This window comes from Sycon ciliatum, chromosome 4 (assembly GCF_964019385.1).
Source record: "Sycon ciliatum chromosome 4, ocSycCili1.1, whole genome shotgun sequence".
In the NCBI taxonomy this organism is placed as follows: Eukaryota; Metazoa; Porifera; class Calcarea; order Leucosolenida; family Sycettidae; genus Sycon; species Sycon ciliatum.
This window is the reverse complement of record NC_088646.1, coordinates 24,635,677-24,656,855: the sequence shown is the minus strand read 5'-3', so window position 1 is coordinate 24,656,855 and position 21,179 is coordinate 24,635,677. Positions and strand designations below refer to the sequence as shown.

The window sequence follows — 21,179 nt, the reverse complement described above, 5'->3', positions numbered from 1 at the left end:
AGGCTTACACCAGTGCAGTGCGTACCGTATTTCCTTGAACACCCGCCGCCCCTTGATTACCAGCCGCCCTTGAATGAGCGCCACCAGTTTCTTTGGACTGAGGGTTATTTGTACACAAGTGCAGAGCAGTTCACAATTTATACGCAATTTCACAGCTACGAGATGACCTTCAGCTACGACGTCATGTTCCTTCACATGCAGCTAGTGCTGCTCTCGTTTCGGACAAAGGTCTCGAAGGCGATCTAAAGAAGGGAACAAATCGAACACGCCATGATGATGACCTCTCACAACATAACGAAGAGCAAGACGAGTTATTTTATCGACCACCAAAAAAGAAAATAGTACGCAAACAAAGTAAACGGATGAAACGTAAGACGCACTAAGGATTGTCAAATCTACCAAACCAAGAACTCAGATCGGAGAACTGGTCTAGGAGAAAGTGGACGCGGACGCTGTGAAAGGAACGAACGCAGAAAGAGAAATCAAACGGCAGAGAACAAAACTTGCGGCGTCCCTTTATAATATTTGTATCCAAAATTTTCAGCGTCGACGTCTTCTTGAAGCTCTCCACTTTATCCCCGTCGCCGTGACGGACTGCTGCTGCTAAACATGCAAATAACTTGCTGGTCGACCCTTAAGGTCCTTCGCCATGATATTCTGTCCAGTGCAACACGAAAAGAAATGAAGATGCACTAGCCTACGGTGTAGCTGGACAACAAAGGTTCAACAGTGCGCATCGTACGTGAACTCTACGCATACAGCACGTACATTGTGACGTACAACTATTTTTCAGGGCCGCACCCGTTTTGTTAGTTTTGAATACAGGCCGCGGCGGCTGTTCAAGGAAATACGGTACTCCAATTATACTCAGTTCACAGGGTTTTTTTCAACCCACAGCACTGCCACCACCACTACCCTCCACACAACCCACCACCACCACCGACACTACCACCACCAGCCATTGCCGCTGCCGCCGCCACCGCCACCACCACCACCAACATTTCTTCAAACACAACATAGTGAGATCTGTTGTGTAAGTACATAATCACTTCATCAATATTAAATTAACCCTTTATTACCGGCCTGCAGACTTTCGATCATATATGATCGAAAGTCTGCAGGCCAGTAATATCTTCGTAACTCGATCATTTCTTGTGCGAATTCAACAATCGAAAGGTCTATTTGGTAGCGAAAACTCCAAGCTATCGAATGCAACAATCGCCGAAGAGTTATTGGACACCAGAGATATCAGACGCCGTATTCTCACCTCGGCAAATTCAAATTTTTGATCGATCAGTTCGCCATTTTTTGGGAAAATCCCTTTTCGTGCGCTCTTTGAGCGACTAAGCACATGATTATGACGTAGTCAGCTGAAGTTTGAATCGTCTCAAACAAATTTGAGCGTTCTGCGATGAAGGAGAGTGGAATGGCGTTGATGGGACGAATTTGCTTGCATATCAGGCTTGGAGACGACTTTGCTATGTTACCGCGCCTGATCTGTGGCGACTGGATAATGGAGCTTGGAACCCTGGCGTTGCTCTCGCCAAGAGCTTTCCAACGAGCCCTAGATTGTGAAAATCAAGTGAAGGAGACCAAAGTTATGACCTGGTGAAGTTGGAAATTGTGCTGAAATTCGTAATCCTGGTGCATGCTGTGCAAGTAATCCGGTAATAAAGGGTTAAAATTATTGCCATTTGTAGTGACGGAACAAATTAATTTCACAATATATTCTCAAAGAAGTCTTCCTATAGCAGATGGTGTATTAATACTCCCTTTGGTAGAGAAGTCTTCCTATAGCAGATGGTGTATTAATACTCCCTTTGGTAGAGGGTAGCATAACGTATTCAAGTCTAACAGGTAACTTTACTGACCGTGCTTTCCCGCAAAGCTGCGGTTGAATCCCTGGACAATCACCTTGCTGACAGTGGTGGCATCAGTTCCATGGAATAGCCGCAGCTCATTGCTTTTCGACGTTGATTGTGGGTTGTTCTCCATTTGAGTCTTTTTCGTTTGGTACTGAGCGTATAGCCCTGGCACCTGGATACGTTCAATTTTGGTAACCTGCTGCCCAGCCGTCCTCCTGAACAGCTGTTCCACCTTTTGGTATTCTGGGTCGCTTTTCGTGAGTTGCACAAGGGTGCCACCTGCCTTTAGATCCCAGTGACTAGGAGTGAGATCTGGCACACACACACACGCACACGCACACACACACACACACACACACACACACACACACACACACACACACACACACACACACACACACACACACACAAGCAGTAAGAAGGACACAGTAATCATGGTAATGTTGCAAGGTCTCTGAATATCACTAGGCCTGGCGCCTAAACATGATGCGACACACTGAGATGGTGACAATGATGCCTCAGTGCTGCTGGTAGGGTCATCCCAAGCTGTGGCAGTAGTGTAGGAGTACTCGAGTGTCTGGTACAAGTTACGGTTTATGGAATTAATTTATTTTCAAACGATCTTCCACTATAAAAAAACCCGTTCAATCCACGGTTGTATTGCCAATATACTGTGAAGTCAGAACGTGCAACATTTGGCATGGCATTGACGGATGATACTGACATTCGGCTCTGTCAGGTCCTGGATGCACTGACGAACAGCCAGAAGGTTCTTGCCTTCTTGGTAAATGGAAACAATTTCTGAGCGGGAATCTTCCAAGTTGGAAGGCTGTTGTTGGTCAGTGCACACAGGACGTGATAGAGCCAAATATCAGGTTGTGATAGAGCCCAACATTAGGTTGTGATAAAGCCAAACATCAGATTGTTGAATGTGAGTGCCATCCAGATGTATTGTGCCAACTTTTATACATTCACACACTCTGGCCCCACAATATTTTGGCAATATGAGCCAGAGAGCGCTAAAACATGACCACAGCTTTTTTGGAAAAAGTCAAGAAAATCGCGATTTGAATTCCGTGGCAAAAAAATACGAAATGCAGTGCAACGCGAGTCGCTGTTGTTGTTCTCCTCGGTCGACTGAACTGTTCCGGATGCATTTTTTTGTTGCAAGTAAGTTTATTTGTTTGCGTTTCTATTCCATGTTGCGCTGAGTTGCCTAAAACTGATCGTCATCGATGTATCGAAGGAAGAGCCTAATGTACTGCGGAGCGGAAGAAGACCACATCCTCGCACTCCATGCGCAGGATGAAATATTTTTGAGGATTTGCGTCGGAAACAGAAGGAAGACGATGATGGCTACAGCGACGAGTCTTTTGAGGGCGACACTTTCATCGAGCGTAAACTAATCGATGCTGGTACAGTAGTCCCACGATCTGCAATGACAAGGAATTCTACTCTGATGAAAACCTGGCAAGCGATTGGCATCGACACTGACTTGGGAGGTGAGTCGGCCGATGATTCGGCCAGAGTGGACATCGCTGCACATATCCGGGACAATGCCAGTATTGGTTACAAGTGCAAAAACAATCAGTGGACTCTGCTGCTCCCTCAAGTCGATAATTTGAGTACCCTTATGCGGAACATTGCTAGCACGAGCAGTAGGCAGCGAAAGCAGTACTCTCTGGCGAGCGGAGAAAACCATGTGCAGATGGGCTTTGGTGTGGAGAGTATGAGTGCGACATCGAGTATGTTGAGGAAGACTGTGTGCAGCAGTGTATACTGTATATCTGAACGCACAGGTGGAGTGTGATGGACGTGGAGTGTCAACTTCTTCGGACGTCTACAAATGTTGACCGTGTTTTCGCTGGCGGTTCTCCAGTGGTGCTCCAACCAGGAGGTATTTCAGACACCCAGCTCAGCTGCCTATAGAAACTTTGGATTTGGCCGAGTACCTGTCAGCTCATGCTATAAGACCCTGGACAGAGGAACAGACCCGGAAAGGATGAACCAAGGCACATATCCACTGTATGCAAAAATGACAATCCCATTGCTGTACATAAAGTTCCACCATTTCAACAGTGCTGCATATAATACCATTGTAGCAGCACTTAGACTAGGGATATCAGCGAACGCACTGCGCAGCCCATCTGCGCAGGTCAGCCTGGCCCATCTACGCGCGGCCGACAAGAAAACTCATGAACACTTTCATTTTTTTGCAAAATAAATCGTGCGAAGAAGATGCACGGAATGGCTGAAAACTAGGCTGAGGAATAGTAGCATCCAGAGACTCTCAAACAAATTCATGGTCCATCGCTTCTGACAATGGCAGCGAAGACATCAGGGAGCTGATTGCAGCAACTCTCTACCAAGCGCGAAGCTGGTTACTCACCAAGGCAGGGCGCTTCCATCGCGCGAGAAATGGCCGCGAGCGAGAAATGCAAGTCCGATTTTGGAACGATCCAACCAGGGAAATTCCTTGAAAATTGGCCTGAACACCTCTCATACTGGTGTTTCACGATGTGCAAACTTTCAGAGAAATCGACCGGGGAGAACGTGGTGAGTACGTGGGTCCTCGAGTATCGCGTATGATTTGAATGGTCGCGGGGACAGAAGAACAGTAATTTTACGACTCCCAGCGGTGCAAACAGACCGCGGCCATGTTTTCTCTGTCGGCCGCGATCACGTTCAAAAAATCGATGACGCAATGCATGCGCAGAGGCCTGCGCAGTGCGTTCGCTGACATCCCTACTTAGACATGTCAGAAAAATCCAAAACTTTCAGACAGTGAACATTAGGTGTGTTTGATCATTTTGGAACAAAAACTGAAAATCGATTTTTTTTGTCTATGGTCATATTTTAGCGTGCTCTGGCTCATATATTGGTGGACAACCAGGCATATAGCAAGTAAACTTTGGTCCTTTCATTCTTGAATTTAATTCTTGGCTGCACATCCAAGTTCATGCTGGTATCTGCATTGGTAAATGGTAATGTTACCTTTTTTTGTCAGGTCATTCCGGATCACCACAGCTGTCAATTGGCTATTGACAAGTTCCTTCATTGTTCGGAAGTCGACCTCCCGACGTGTGGTTCCAGCAATCTTTCCCAGAACAGGACCCCTTCGTGTCATATAGTCCTGATAGGCCTCTTCCAAGTGCATGTTGTCAGTCAGTGAGTAGTTCTGTTCCAGCGAGGATCCAGCTGTCTTGTAGCACCACTGAACTGATTTTGCGATGCTGGTGGCATGCTTCAACTCCATCTCTCTCATCTTTGCCGAATTGATTATCTCCATCAGCTGACCTTTGGCTTCGACAACGCCCTCCTTGTCGCCACTGATCACAACCTTGTCTTGACTGATCTGCAGGTGGATGTTGAGTTTCTGCTGAAAGCCAAGGATCTTCTCAAGATCAGAGTCACGAAGTGCCGAAGTGTCTTGAGATAAGTCCGTAGTCCTATAGTTGTCATCACAAAGAGACTGGATATTGGTCATGGCTTTTTTCATATTTCCTCGGTCCAAACTGTACACGTTTAGAACCAGTGGCTCTTCTTCAACGCTGTAGCGGCCGCTGCTCCGGAAAGCTGCCATAGCATCGTTTGCTGCTGCTACAGCCGAGGGTGGTGCACTTGGGTTGCTTCCAGTTGTCAATCCGAAGCTAGCCATTAAGCGCTTGCCAGCGGCTAAAAGGGAGTCATCTCGGGCAATCACCACTTGGTCTAGCTCATCGTTGACTTCATCCTGGAACGGGCGCAGGCTCTTATCATCATACAGAGGCAGGCGCACAACCTGGACAGACTGAGCCTGCGGTGCAAACATCTTCAGGGCACGGACAATGGCTTCTGCACTGTCTCGGGGTGTGAATCCGAGGATGCCCGTGCCAAGAGCAGGCATGGCAACTCTAGTAGCTCTGCACTGGTCGGCCGCCTTCAGTGCTCTGTACACGGTGTCCTCTAGGAGGTCCACTCCGGAACTGTGATCAGCACACACGGCCAACACTAGATGTTTGCAAAACTTTCCACCATCTACCTGGACAACACTCCCCGATTGCAATTGGCCTTGCTGTGTGATATCCCGACATTGTTGCTGAATACTAGCTCCAGCTATCTCCACGATCCTCTTGGACACAATGCCCTTGGACAAATCGAGGCTGCTGTCAACAGACACGATGACTGCATCGGCGTTTTCCTTCACAATGTCACCCTTGAAGAGGTGGAGCTGAACCGAGGAGCGTGGGACTTTCCCGCAGAGCACATCACTGTCTTTCTGAATATACACTGGACCAGTTGCAGCAGCAGCAGCAGCAGCAGACCTAGTGTTCACCATCGGAAGATGCTCTAATTCGCCCGGGTCCATCTCTGCCGCTGCTGAAGGAGACGGACTGCTGTGTTTGAAGGCTTCCGCATGAAAAGCTTGCAGGACTTGATTATCGAAGATGACAAACCGTATCTCTGTGAGAGAGCCGTTGGGGTGTTGCTGGCTGAAGGCCTGCGCTGCATTGAACATAAGCTGTGCCGATTCCGCTGGTGGGAAGCCAAGATTGCCGGCGCCAAGTGACGGAAAGACAATTGATGTAAGGCCACGGCTGTTAGCCTCAATCAGGCAGGCCATCACCATGTCTTGCAAAGACTGTAGTCACAGGCACACACACACACACACACGCACACACACGCGCACGCACACACACACACACACACACACACACGACAGAGATGAATCTTGCAATGCAAGACCATCTACAGAAAACCTCACCAAACACTGCTGAGAATTAATCCTCAGCAACAAACGAGCAAAGACGTCAAGCCCCCCCCCCCCCCCCCCCCCACACACACACACACATGCACACCGTGTGCCATGTACGCAAGATAATCATGCAAATGGACGGGATGCACGCACACACGCGCACACACACACACACACACGCGCGCGCGTACCTGAGATCCTTTGCCGTGACTGTAGTGATCGCCAACTGAATGGAAGATGAACTTGCAACCTGTCAGACCGTGACCACCCGTCGCAGCAAACCCGCCAACTGGCACATCACCATATGTCTGCACGTATGTAGTACACTCGGTCTGCAGTGATTGGCCTGCGGCAGTCAGCAACGCCTTAGCAACCAGGCCATTGGAGAGATTCAAGTTCTTGGCCGCTGTGTTGACAAGGACATCGGCCTAAGCGGGAGACACACATCGGCCAATATTTTAGTGAAACGCACGAGCTGTACAGTCCGTTCTGAACGGTTCAGAAATTGCTGATTACCTTCCTTTTGCTTGGTCAATTAAAATTTAAAAACCTTTTTCAGGCCAAACTAAAGAAGGTGTGTGGTTCGACTCACCCGACCGACCGTACAATTTCAGCCCGACCGTAACTTTTTTTCGGCGGGCTGTCGTGTGACTGACGTACGTGGACTGAACACGTCCACGTCTACGTGCTGTGCGGCGTGAGTCTGCGGACGCAGGCGGCTCCTTTTGGACTTGACTTGTAGTTGTACTGCAGTGCAGTGCAGTGAGTGGTACGACTGCTGCCTTGTGCTGGTAGTAGAGTCTACTCGATACGCGTATACAGTGTATTTACATGTACTAAAAAATATATTAAAAAAAAAAATCCGCCCGCCCGCCCGTAAAAAAAATGTCCATGTTAGTCGAACCACACACCTTCTTTAGTTTGGCCTCATGAGTCTTTTTTTGCTATTGCAGTACAAAATGCCCTTCCCATCGGGGTTTTTGATTTCGATTTCTCCAAACGTGGACTATACACTTTCGACTAGGTTTTATTAAGTATTTCGGTCGGGCTAAGCTTTGATCATTGCACTGACATGCGGGTCCTAAACCCAGTTCCAGCCGACTTAGAATTGGATTTTTCCACCTGAATTGGCCTAAATCGGATTAAAAAAAAGAAGCCAAGATATCAATCATTTCTGCATGGACTGTAGCACAAAGTTATTGCCTCTAACTGTTACTATACATTTAGAGAAGCAATTGGTACTGCATTGTATGGTGCCAAGGGTACTGCACACTTTCCCATGTCTCTGAACACATCCACTTTCTCTACATTGCTTTGGTCATTCCTGAATTAACCCTTTACCGTTTTAGATATTTGTACAGCAAAAACCGACCGTCACTGTTCATGCCGTAACTTTTTTATTTTTCACTTTTATTATGTACAACAAGGGGTGATTCTGAAAGTAAAAACCCTCAGGAATGCGATGCAACAACTTTCAAGTCCAGAAAACGAACACAGATTTCACTATTTAGCACTAATAATTATTGGGATTTATTGCCGATCGGGCAAACTGTTGCAATATGCAATAAATCAGATCCTTGCACTGGAGTGGCTCCCTCAGGTAAGTGGATACCAGGTTCGTTCTCTGGGTGGAATGCAGGAGTGCTACCAGTCACAGCCGTGTCAGCATTGTCCCAAGTATTGCAAATATCGACTAGTGCAGGTTGCACCGCTGGCTATACATAGTACCAAGAGTAGATAAACAAGAGTGTGCAACTGCCTGCACAACCTCTATGCTGTGCTGCGACGGCAGAACTTCACATCACGTGACATGGTTCAAAAGGTTATGCTGGCAAACAGTGCAAAGTGACCACAAGAGAGTTGTACCCAAAGCTGGGCTGCGTACAACCCAGTATCTATCATGCACTAGAGTGCACGGGTTCATCACGTGATGTGAAGTTCTGCCGTCGCAGACCCCATAGCTGGAGTTGCACACTCTACTCTTGATAGTACCTGTACACCACGACCTCTACCGTGACGACGGCCTATTCCAAGGCCGAATCCTCTCTCACGTCCCCTTCCACCATTAGTGGCACTCATCTCAGTGACACTGTCGTCGTCTGTGACATCCATGGCACTCTTACTGGCGCTGCTTTCACTCGCCATGTCATCGTCGCGGTCGTTGTCAGAATAAATATTTTCAACAAGATTGTCTGGCTCCACAAACTCATCTTCGCTGGATGAGGCAGCGACAGAGTCGTCAGGAAGAGTCTCCAGAAGCGAAAAAGCTTGCTCCGCGTCCATGGCTTGCACAGCAGGGCAGACAGTCGTGAGGCCAGCTCAGGCAAAGTCGAAATAATCTGCAGGCAATACCAAAAGTCGCAGGGTACGCACTTTTCCCCAAGCGCATTTTTCAAGTCGCGATTTTAGCGATTTTTTATATTGCATCACACACAAAAATTGTCGGCACCTTCTGCGCGTACATCTTGGCTACCAGTAGGGAAAATCCCAGCTCTCTGCAGTGAACCAGTCCAGCGCTGTGCGCATAGAAGTCATCGACCGCGAGCGGTCGAAATTTGTACGTACAAACGGTAAAGGGTTAAATTCCAAAGACGACAGACAAACTCCACCTGACAACCTTGAATGACGACGCACAGACCACGTACATTTTCTGAGTGCAATAAATAATTTCGAGCATTTTGACATACTGTACGTGTATCGCATTAGTGGCAGGAGTCAACTTTGGATAAGAAGTACCTCGGATGCTATGCACTTTCTTTCCACTCCCTGAGAGGGCACGTCATATCCGAGTTCCACTGTACTGTATCCTTAAGTTAATTTTCTCAAATCTAGGCTGCACATCAAATTCCGGATATAGCTTGAATTGCCAAAACTTTGGTCAACAAGGTGGATGCACATTATTATCATGCATGCCCTTTTTTCTTATTTTCGTATTAGCGCTTTTCGGCGTCATTATTTTCTTCTCATTATTTCGCGCCACATTATTTTTGTAGTTTTTCTTTGCTCTTGTTTGTTTTGCAGTCGTTCTTGTGCAACCCCCATTTTTCGATGCCTAGTTGCAACGCTGACGCCGAGACCTCTGGTCGGTTGAGTTGCTTCCAGCACCGGCACCGGCACGTCGTCCCTACATCCCTTATGCTTTGTCCTTTTCCTCATTTCTTTTTGTTCTCCACATGTTTTCCAGTAGGGCTGTGTTAATAGTAAAAAATGATAATAAAAAAGTGTTATACTCCGGCAAATACGGTACATATCTGGCTTGCACAAAAGCAAGCCTGACACAGAAGATGGCTATATTCAGCACAGAATTCTGGTATTTAGGCAGTGATATTCTTCTTGAAGTACTTCCTCCGTTAAGCAAAACTTCGTGGCGTTTTTTTGTGTTCTTGTCATGATCTTTCTGTCGCCATTAGACAAACATGTCGGTGATCTATCCCCTAAATAGCCTATAGGGTACCCGCAGTGTTGTCCTTTGTTCTGACAGGCTTCTCAACCTCCGAAAAGCGTGGAGTCCATGAAAAAAATCGGCGAAGCATAACCGTTTCTTGACAGGATGTCACCAGAACACAACCCAGGCGCATGACACCAAAGTGCGAAAATGAGAAACAGTTTGAAAGACCGCTTGTCGCGAAGTGCCCAGAATTCATGCAGAAGCCGGCCAGCCACTGCTGTACCAGCACGATGGTACGCGTCCGCACACAGCCAAAATAAATCAATGCACGTGTGTTTGCGGCGCAGGGGAAAGCAAAACGGTTTGACATTCAGGTTGTTGTTCAGCCTGCGCAATGTCCTGATCTCAACGTCGACTTGGCGTTCTTCCACAGCCTGAAGACAGACGTTTCACTCGTGGAAAAGGAGACCAGAAAGAAGCTTCTCCAGGCTGTCGAAACGTGCTGGCACGAGTACCCCGCTGCCAAGATGAGGAGCGTTTGGTTGTGTCCGTATGGCTCTTTCCATGACATTCTGGAGAGTTCTGAGCGGCAGAGACAACAACTACCAGCGCAGCCTTGGAGGTCGTCAAGCTCACAGTTCAAGCGAAGAACTTGGCGATCTCCACGATCAAATCGTGTCTCGGCAACTTGTAAAGGATGCAGGACAAAAGCTGGCAGCGCTGGAGGCGAAAATCAGCGAGGATGCCGACTCGATGTCATCAAGGAGCAAGTCGTCATCAAATTCAGACGAAGAATGAAAGTGGACTGCTTTGAAACGAGCTATGTGACATCTGTAAATAACTATCTCTCATATGCTGCTTTGTTTTCCACTTTGCGAAGTGTTTTGGTAGCCATAGAATGCTTTAGACTGAACTGAAAAAATGCAACGAAGTTTTGCTTAGCGGAGGAAGTAGAAGGAAGCACTCAGTCGGGAGGTAACTTCACAAAAGGTTGATACATTGCACTACTTTTCGAAGCGAATGCATTCTCACATTCGGAGCATAGTGTGCACCTGCGACTTGGGGCCTGAAATAGCGCATCGAGTACCGCTCTATACTCAGGTAAATACGGTATATCAAACGGTGTTGCACTCTCTGTTGGCCAGAAATGAAATCAAATGAACCCCATGTTCTAAAAATATCGTTTCGCTGCTGATGCTCAGACTGCGTGAGCTGTCCACACACACACGTGACTAGTCTTTTTTTCGAAGATTTGGGAAATCCTACCCCAAAACATACATACACAGAGAGTACGTTAGAAGTCCATGTGTATAGCAATGCAAATACAGAAATACAGGCCCCTTTGAAATGGACGTTGGAACTCAGTTCAAGTTCTTCTATAGAGTATTTGCAGCAAGACACCATTCATTACCTGTTCCTGGCAGAGATCACCTTGTCGGACGATAATAGTCTTCTGCTCAGTAGTCCTGACTTGGCTAATGCCCGAAGGAGGTGCTTCGAATGGTGGAGCTCCTGGTTGCACAGTTTGTTGACTCCTTGCAGATCTTCCTCGTCTGCCGGGTTTGTTACCTCCGCCTTGTTTTCGCGTCGGACGACTCCCAGCACCAGGCGGCTCCGCATGATAACCAGGCCGTTCACCGCCATGCCCACTAGCACTGATGCCACGTGATGAAGGCATCCCTGGGTAGTGAACCTGAGATGCCGGAAAGCCATTGCTGATCAGAGCCTTGAACGTATCCACTATTTCAGGACTTTGGTCAACAAAGTGAACTTCCTTCACAGACCCAGCTTTTCCATTGTTCTTCAGATAGTCAACTACAGTACGCAGCAGGACTATGGCGGCGTCTTTGGATGGGTATCCAAACACACCAGTGCTAATGGCTGGCATGGCTACGGATCTGCATTTGTTCTTAGCTGCAGCCTGGAGGCAGTTCCGTGCGGCTTTCTCCAAGTCCTTCTCCTCGCCGCTATAGCCGTTGTGGAACCTTGGTCCTACTGCGTGGATGAGAAGCTTGCAGTCGAGAGTGCCTGGCTTTGTGCAGACCACCTCACCAGGCTGCAGAGCAGCCTTGCCGCGCATGACCTTGTCACACTCGTCTTGGATGCTACGCCCACCGCGCTGCACCAGTGCACGCGCTACACCGCCGACGTGCTGCAAGCGATCGTTGGCGGCGTTGACGACAGCGTCGCAGCTGTGCCGTGTGATGTCTCCTCTCACCACGCGCACTAGACCTCCACTCGGCAGCAGCGTGCCTTCGACCAGAGTCTGAGATGCAGCAGCACCCGCTTCTCCTGAAGTCCCCTCTGCAGTAGCGTTACCGGACTGGATAATGACCTTGTGGGAGGACTCAATGTCTTTCAGGTGCTTGATTGTTTTGCTGTTCTGGAAGAGCTGCTGGATGCCAGGCTTCTGGACTTGGAAGCAGTCGTTGAAAATGCGTTTGAGCAGAGAGCCAAAGGCCTCCTTGGCCTTTTGTACATTTCGGACATTACCTCGGAAGGTGATGGCCGTGCCACTCACATCAACACGAGGCAGCATACACTGCTTCTTTACAGATGCCACATCGTCTCGCATGTAGGTTTTAATGCATCGTTCCTCCCCAACGCTGATCTCAATGTTGGCAGACAAGACAGCGTGCTCCAACATGAACTCTGCAATGTGCCCCTTCACCGCTGCAAAATGAACATTCACGCCACACAGCATCACATCGGAGTCACGCACCGAACCGTTGGTGATTTCAACCAAGTACTGCTTCTTCATTTCGGCCAGAAGTGTTCGCCACTCGCTTGAGCTGAGTGTCTCAGCTTCATGCGGTTGCAGGTGGATGGTTGATGTTGTGCAGCTATCCTCAAGCCGGGTCTTGATTTCCACCAAGTCTTGCTCATCACTGTTCCAGCCAACCAAGCCGATCTGATTTTCCTTGGCCCCAGCGGACACAAATACAATTGTCTCCAGATCTTCGCGGAAAGCCTTGGCAACGGACATCATATAGCTCTGGCCTAAGTCCGAGGCCAACAGAGCTGCAGCCTCTGGGTGCTGAATGACCAGCCGCGTCTCCATCACTTGCTGCGTCAACGCCAATAGCTTGTTACTGATTTCTTTCACATGGTGACGGGGACCCTGAACCATCAGTGACCCTCTGTTCTTTCCGTTCTTCACGAATTTCATCTCCACTGAAGACATGTCAGGGCGCTGAAGAATGCCAACTTGTTCAACAAAGGCCCGGTGTACTGGCCGCAATTTCATGAACTCGTCTACGCGTTCAGTCAGCGATGTCTCCACTTCTAGCAGCATTGTCATTGCATCATTCCGCGCTGCACTGACAGCCTGTAGTTCACCAGCAAGGGAAATAGAATGCTCAGCTTCTTCGTAGTGGACGATGATGTTCTGGTACTGACGCAAGGCAATTTGAAGGCGACCATTGCCAACCGACTCCTTGTACACATCCGTCAGAACATTGAACGTGACAGTGCTCAGGCCCTTCAGAAAATCTGATAGTGCAGCTGTTGCATTCTTCTTCCAACCATACATGCCACTCTTTCCCTCCACCGGCGTAACACGTAGCAGAGGAGTTGGAGTGTCGACTACATCTATCTGCGAGTGAGCTCGCCTCAGACGCTCCTCCAGTCGCTGCCAAGAGCCGGTACACTTGTTGAAGAACCTCAAGTAGTTCCGGTCCACTGAAACTTCTACCACCTGTGCATCCGACACGTCGCAGACAAAGTGCCTGGCGTCACCTTCATCGTATGGGTAATCGAGTCCCGCAATCACAGGGTGAAAGTCCAAAACCTTGTGACGTAGCTTGTACTGCTGGCTCAAAGCCCGTTGAGCATCTGCAGGACAAAACGGGGAACACAAAGGGAACAAAACACACAGCATAATGCCATAATTAGCACTGTGATCACTTTCCCACGCCACTTCTCCCCCATAATCAGCACATGACACATTAAACACAGGGCTAACATCACCGGCGCGGCAGGGTAAGCCTGAGCTCAATGCATGTTCGTCTTGTCAAAGATTTTACAATTCATTTACTAGTATCTGTAGAAATCTTGATGCACACACCCATTCCCACAGCACTGTACATCTGAACCAGTTCCATTGACTCACTACATCATTGCGTTTCGGCACTTGACCATCGTCAGATAAATCGGAAACAATGATGCTGTGAAAACCACTAAGTAGCCATCTATACGCAGAGTGGTGCGCCAGAACATGTGAATTTTGTCAAGGGTGTGGATAGGAGCGGCGGCAACAATGTGCCAACAATGCACGGAGAAGAGAAGGCGCAGGCTAAAACAAGTTGAAAATTGTCCAACATTTTTCTGTCACACTACCTTCTGTTTCTCCCTTTATAAACGTGAGGCAGTTTACTGGTGGTTTAGCGTGTGCGCTAAGCCCTGTTAACGAACGTGGAACATCTACCACTCATACTTAGTCTGATGATCATGCATCTGATTATGATGTCATTGCTATACATGCGCATGCGCAGCGCGCGCCACTCTCCCACGCGTGCATTCCAAATCTTGCTTTAGAGAGAGAGAAGGAGAAAAGAGAGACTCCTTTGTCACTTTTGCTTTCCGACGACTTGACTGTTCACTGGTTTGTCCGTCAGTTGTCAATTTCACACCAATGGCTACGCATTTCGGCATCGGCAATGGCAGACCTGTTGTGGTGGGCAGAGGCCCTGACCATATGGAATGGGAAGTCATTCTTCCTGGTGGATGAGTGGACGCCAGCCCCCGACATGCAACTACAGACTGATGCCAGCGGCACTCACGGTTATGGTGCCTTCTACAACGGCCGGTGGCTGAGAGGAGAGTGGACAGCCCAGAACGAGAACGAGAACATTGAGTTCAAAGAAATGTATGCTATCATAGTTGCCTGCGCGGCCTGGGGTTCGGAGTGGAGCAGGCGACGCATTCAGTTTCAGTGTGACAACAAGGCCGTGGTGGACTGTATACGCTCCGGTACCTGCCGTTCACCGCCAGTCATGACACTTATCCGGGCATTGTATCTGCTGTGTATTGAGCATGACTTCTTGGTGTCAGCTGTCCACATTCCTGGTGTCACTAACACTGTCGCCAATGCATTGTCTCGCAATTTGCTGCAGGTATTCAGGCACCAGGCCCCGGAAGCAGCAGCCGAGCCAGATCAGCCAGTCTTGCCAACTCTCCGTTGACAGACTCCGTGCTACAGCTAGCAGCACTGGCAATAGCACCATCCTCCCGCCGGACGTATTCTACCGCCGAGACCCGCTACTTCCAGTTCTGCCAAGTGCATGCCTGCAACCCATTGCCGGGCGACGACTTTACTTTGTGCTATTTTGCTGCCGAGTTGTTCAGGACTCTTCAGCCTCGATCTGTCCGTGTCTACATGTCGGCAATCCGCAACCTTCATGTGGAACTTGGCTTTGCTTACCCGTCGGGCCCAACAACTCTCCTCGCTAGGGTCCTGCGGGGCATCGACAGGTCGTCATCGACACAGCGTCATCATCTGCCGATAACCACTCCACTTCTCAGGGAGATCTGCCGGCATGTTGCCGTTCCACGCATGCGGCACCCTCACGACAAGGCCATGCTAAGGGCAGCTTTTTCCTTGGCGTTTCATGGGTTCTTCCGTTGTGGAGAACTGACTGCTGGCCTGAGGCGATGTGATGTGACGATCAGTACTGACCAGCGGTCGTTATCGGTAAACGTGCGCTCATCTAAGACGGACCCCGACAGCAGGGGCCACACAGTATTGGTTGGAGCCAGCACGGACGCACTGATCTGCCCAGTGCAGGCCATGGCAAACTACCTGGCGTTTCGCCCCGGCGGCGACCATCTGTTCACTTATGCTAATGGCCAGCCGCTTACAAGAAATGCAGTGTCCTCTGAACTGCGCAACCTGCTGCCACTCTGTGGGGTCACGGACCCGAGTGCATATGCCAGTCACTCTTTCCGGATTGGCGCCGCAACATCAGCGGCCATGGCAGGTGTCCCCGAACACATCATCCGTATCATGGGTAGATGGCGCAGTGATGCGGTCCACCGCTACATCCGGGCTGCTACAGCTGACACCCTGCGAGTGTCACGTCAATTAGCTGCAGTTCAAAGTCATCAATGGTAGCTGCGGGTTAGTGACCACATCATGCCTGAACTGCTTAGCTTTAGCTTTACATTGCTGCTGTCAGTACAGCACAATACACCAGTCGTATTTCATTATTACTCTCATGCCATATTGGGGATATTGGGAACGGGCAGTCTATCTCCGCAGCTGACTCATTTCAATCACTACCGGTCGCAGCTCCTGCCCACGGCAGGCCGACCGTCTCTCGTTCACACTCTGTGTGCTCCAGGTCACAGCTCCTGCGCAGAGCAGGCCGACCTGTCTGTCCCTCTCTCTCACACACACTATGTGTGCACCGCGTACCGGGTCACAGCTCCTGCGCAGAGCAGGCCGACCTGTCTTTCTCATGCACGCCAGCTGCTCCGCCCAATATCCCTGATATGCCAACCAGAAAACAATGTGTTCTGCCGGGTGCATGCCTGTATGTGGAGAGTGCGTTAATGGTGGTTTAGCGTGTGCGCTAAGCCCTGTTAACGAACGTGGAACATCTACCACTCATACTTAGTCTGATGATCATGCAACTGATTATGATGTCATTGCTATACATGCGCATGCGCAGCGCGCGCCACTCTCCCACGCGTGCATTCCAAATCTTGCTTTAGAGAGAGAGAAGGAGAAAAGAGAGACTCCTTTGTCACTTTTGCTTTCCGACGACTTGACTGTTCACTGGTTTGTCCGTCAGTTGTCAATTTCCCCTTCCCTCCCAACCCCATTCGACTGGGGATCACTATCTCTCCGTCACTGTCACCATAATTTCCTCAATAACAGTGTCAGTACAACTCTTGTCAATATACTTATATCGGGTGAGGGCAGTCTATCTCCGCAGCTGGCTCATTTCAATCACTACCGGTCGCAGCTCCTGCCCACGGCAGGCCGACCGTCTCTCGTTCACACTCTGTGTGCTCCAGGTCACAGCTCCTGCGCAGAGCAGGCCGACCTGTCTGTCCCTCTCTCTCACACACACTATGTGTGCACCGCGTACCGGGTCACAGCTCCTGCGCAGAGCAGGCCGACCTGTCTTTCTCTTGCACGCCAGCTGCTCCGCCCAATATCCCTGATATGCCAACCAGAAAACAATGTGTTCTGCCGGGTGCATGCCTGTATGTGGAGAGTGCGTTAAAACTTTTTTTAGGCTGCACCTTCTCTTTGCAGCGCATTGGAGAGTTGGTCGCTACCTCTCCTATTCACAGATGCGACCAAATTCACACGTTTTTGACGCACCGCCCTGCTGCATACAGACGGCTACTTTGTGGCTTTCACAGCATCATTGTTTCATTCATCTGACGATGGTCAAGTGCAGAAACACAGTAAGTTAACGAAACTGGTTCAGATCTGCAGTGCTGTGGGAATGGCTGTGCTCACCCAACCCTTTTCCTACTAGTAACTATGCCGCTTTCAAGTTTGGACATCACAGAGAAATTCAAAATAGTAACAAACTAGGCCATCTGCCTTTCTTTCGTATCTGGCTTGCAAGTGCTGAGTTTTGGAGAGAAAATGAGGTCGGCAGGCAAATGGCCTAATATTAGTGATCTAACAAATAATCGATTATTCGAATTTCCTCGATCTCTTGGACCTCAACGAATAATCGATCGGATAAAATCTCGGTCTAAGGATGCGAAAATTCAAATATTCGCGGGCGGGCGAAGTCTGTGCGCTGCATAAGTTACCGCGCGTGCGCGACCCGAGATCTCTCGACTTGAATGCATAAGCGTTGTACTGTGTTGCAGACAACGCCTAGACTACGCGGGGTAGACCATGGTAGACTCTACTGTGACTCGAGTCTGAGCGCTTGTGAAGTTGTGTTGTGTGTTTGCTACATGTACACTTCGCATTCGCAATAGTATAATCGTTCGTTCACTTCAGTGGTATTCGCTAGATTCGTCGATTCGCTAGATTCGTAAAATTCATGGTGCGTTACATCACTACCTAACAATAGGCTAACATCCTAACATTAGTGTGCCAAACTGAGAACCGCCAGAAAGATACACTCCCTACCCTGCGCTTAAAAAATTCATCCCTTGCAAGACTGAGTTCATGATGGATTTTAAATGTGTTGCAAAGGTTTTCCTCGGAGGAGACCTGAACGTTCTCCAGGCCGAGAATGCACCTTTTCACCCACGCATAGCCAAAAGGATCAAGGTGCCACCTAGAGCGGATTAGATGATGAAACTTACCATGATGCGATGGGAACTTCACATCAAAAGCACCATCCTTGATACTGAAGTCCACGTCAATTTGCATGCTGGACTTGAAAACCAGCGCCACAACCTCCGCATCAGCAGTCACCTCAACGGCGTTTCTCAAGCGCAAACAGTTCGACCGTCGCACTCGGCGCACACTGACATTTTCTTTAGCGAGTTTCTGCTCCTTTACGTACTTCTCCAAACTGGGAAAATCTGAAATGGAACACAACAAGTGTACAGCACAAAGTGGCTTTAAATCAGGAATTTGGTAGACGGGGATGGCAACTCGAACACTGCCTCGAAAAATATCACTCTGTGGGTGCAACTTTCGGCATCCATGGGACTTTGCACGACCTAACTATGTGCAACACTGTCCGCAAGCACTGAGCTCTACACTTTTCACCCGGTGGACGGTGGACAGCTCCTGGCTTGCCCCTTACGGGGATACATAGCCAGCCATGGCGGTGGAAGAAGGAAGCAAGGCGTGTTTGTGTGCCAGGTAGTTCGGTTTGTGGGTCCACTTATACCATACAGTGGCTGGATCTGTTGCTATTGGACTCTGTTGCTTATTAACCCTTTACCGGCAAGTGCATTTTGTATATGAAATCCATAACATTGAGAAGGATGCCAATAACTCACAACGAGGGCACATTTTGTATGTGCAAGTTATGTTTTCTTGGAAGTCTGGTACTACTTCTTGACGATGGAAAAAAATTATTTTCACATACCACACACATACGCTACTAAATTGGCACCTATACGTCTAAACACGGAAATTGTACACAATGCAAATCGTCAGATTCCGACATTGACATGAAACTGCCAAAACAAGTCGACTTCAGAGCGGAAACGGACGCCATAGCCATCACAGACTTCAGTGGCCGTGCCTCGCTCGCAATTGAGAGCATCGCCCCAAAATCGCTGGCCGATGGCTCCGTGCGCAAGTCGCGCAGAGCTGCCGTCACTCAGGTACGTAGAACGTCGATGGCCTAAAATTCCGTCTCTGGAAGACTGTCGACACGGGGATCACTCTCCATGGCTTCCACACCATAAGCACCATCAGATTCTTCCAGTTACATCACGACGACATCGTCTTCAGCGGCTGGAGCTCCCGATATTTGCGTGAGAATTTACTTGGCGTGCGCTCCGCTCCGCAATTTGAAATTCGCTTGCATCGGCGGCTGGAACGAAGTATTTATCTATCTGTCGTGGGTCCCAGAGCGAAGGTCTGCTAGGTCCTCGTCGGAGAAGTCATCTGAGGACGAAAGGAACTCACTGCGCAAGAGGAAATGCACCTGACGACGTTTTGACGGAGGCAGACGGCATTGTCGGCGCGCGTGTATTTCCGTAAATTTTCGATCGGGCAGTTCTCAATGAAATCAAATGGGACACGCGTAGATCTCTTCAGCTACGGATAGGATCATACCTAGGCTGTGTGAGGGCCATGGGAAATCGCCGTGGGCTGATGCTTCCTGTTATACCAGGTGTGGTTTTAGTATGCATGTCGAATACGTCGTTTACGACGCATTCAAGTATGGGGCTGCCGGTAAAGGGTTAAGGGTGTACCGTCGGATTGCACCTGCCACCTTTGTTGTGTTGTCAGGGTTAAATATTTTCTATTTGAAGTTTACATACCTGTCCACCAATGAACTGCTCAAGGCTACATTGACTTCTGTATAGTGAAGAGTGCTTGCGAAGCCTTTATCAGATCCACTCTGATTTAGCAATCCACACTAGAGCCAAAGTATTAACGGCACCGGGGACAGGGGTAAGTGTTGGATACCCAGTCTTCTTTCCTAGATTTTTTCTGTATCTCCCTCCAATCTCCCAGAGGAGACCCACACGATCAGTTTCTGGCAATGAGCAAGTGTAAGTGTGTATATGTGTGTGTGTGTGTGTGTGTGTGTGTGTTTGTGTATGTGTATTTCAATGTGAGTCTAGCTCTTCTACCCCCTCTCTCCCCCCCCCCCCCCTCCCTGCCCAACGTACACAAACCCTGGGGCGGATGCATACATGTATGATCAAGGTGCATGCGCTACCAAAGCTGCAACAACAGTACACCGTGTCTTACCGATCTGCCCGGGAGTTGTTATCAACGCACGGCTGTTCTGCGGGTAGGGCTCAATTTCCATGTCCTGCACAACACCCCGGCCGGGGAAAGCAGCACCGAAGTAAAACTTGATGTGCTCTTCATCTGCTGCTGCTGGTATGTCGAACAGGATCACCTTGTTCGTCTCGTATTCACCACTGTCAGGACTTGCTTGTGCTGCGGAGGCGTCCCTGCCTGTCATGTTTGCACTGGTTGTGGTGCCGTCACGCGTGCCCAAGGCACTTTCCACTTGTAGTCGCTGGTTACAGAGGGTGTGAGAGCGGTCAGCAGCCCGCTGGAGAACTGTGTAGGACAAGCAGAGAAAGAGTGGATCGTCAAGTTAAAAAAATACTTGTGTCCATGCTGCAAACGTGCACATGTCAATTAACACGCATGCACTCGCTATTGCAGACCAGTGGAGAGCACACATCATATGGAGGATTCATGGAGTGCTGGGCAACCGAATCTGGCATGTGATAATCATGTAGGATAGTCCACGCACGAGGTGCAGCCCATGAAATGGGCACCCATGAACTGGGCGGAGTGCGGACGGCCTGTATGATAGTGTGTATGTATGTCCACGCACAAAGTGCAGCCCATGAAATGGACGGAGTGTGGACGGCCCACGCACGAAGTGCAATGCCCGTTAGGAGGCAGGAGTGTGGGAGTATGAGTGTGATGGCCGAAGGCCGTGATAATTGCCAGATGAGAGGAGATAGCTGGCCCAGCACTCCTATTTATTTTCGTCTTGTATTAATGATACCTGTGTTGAATCAAGGATATCAATATTATTCATAGATGGGAAGA

General features: G+C 49.1%; 1 protein-coding gene across 2 annotated transcripts in view; it reads right to left on the bottom strand.

Moving 5' to 3' along the window:
* The window catches only part of LOC135815202 (protein mono-ADP-ribosyltransferase PARP14-like), a 33,843-nt gene that overhangs the window by 3,022 nt on the left and 9,642 nt on the right, over positions 1–21,179 (bottom strand). For both annotated transcript variants that reach the window (XM_065328464.1, XM_065328465.1), the window contains exons 7-12: positions 20,355–20,675; positions 18,275–18,496; positions 11,400–13,822; positions 6,792–7,028; positions 4,860–6,486; positions 1,872–2,177 (exon numbers count right to left, since the gene is read on the bottom strand). In XM_065328464.1, coding sequence (XP_065184536.1) covers positions 1,872–2,177; positions 4,860–6,486; positions 6,792–7,028; positions 11,400–13,822; positions 18,275–18,496; positions 20,355–20,675 — 5,136 coding nt within the window. The remainder of the gene's footprint in view (positions 1–1,871; positions 2,178–4,859; positions 6,487–6,791; positions 7,029–11,399; positions 13,823–18,274; positions 18,497–20,354; positions 20,676–21,179) is intronic.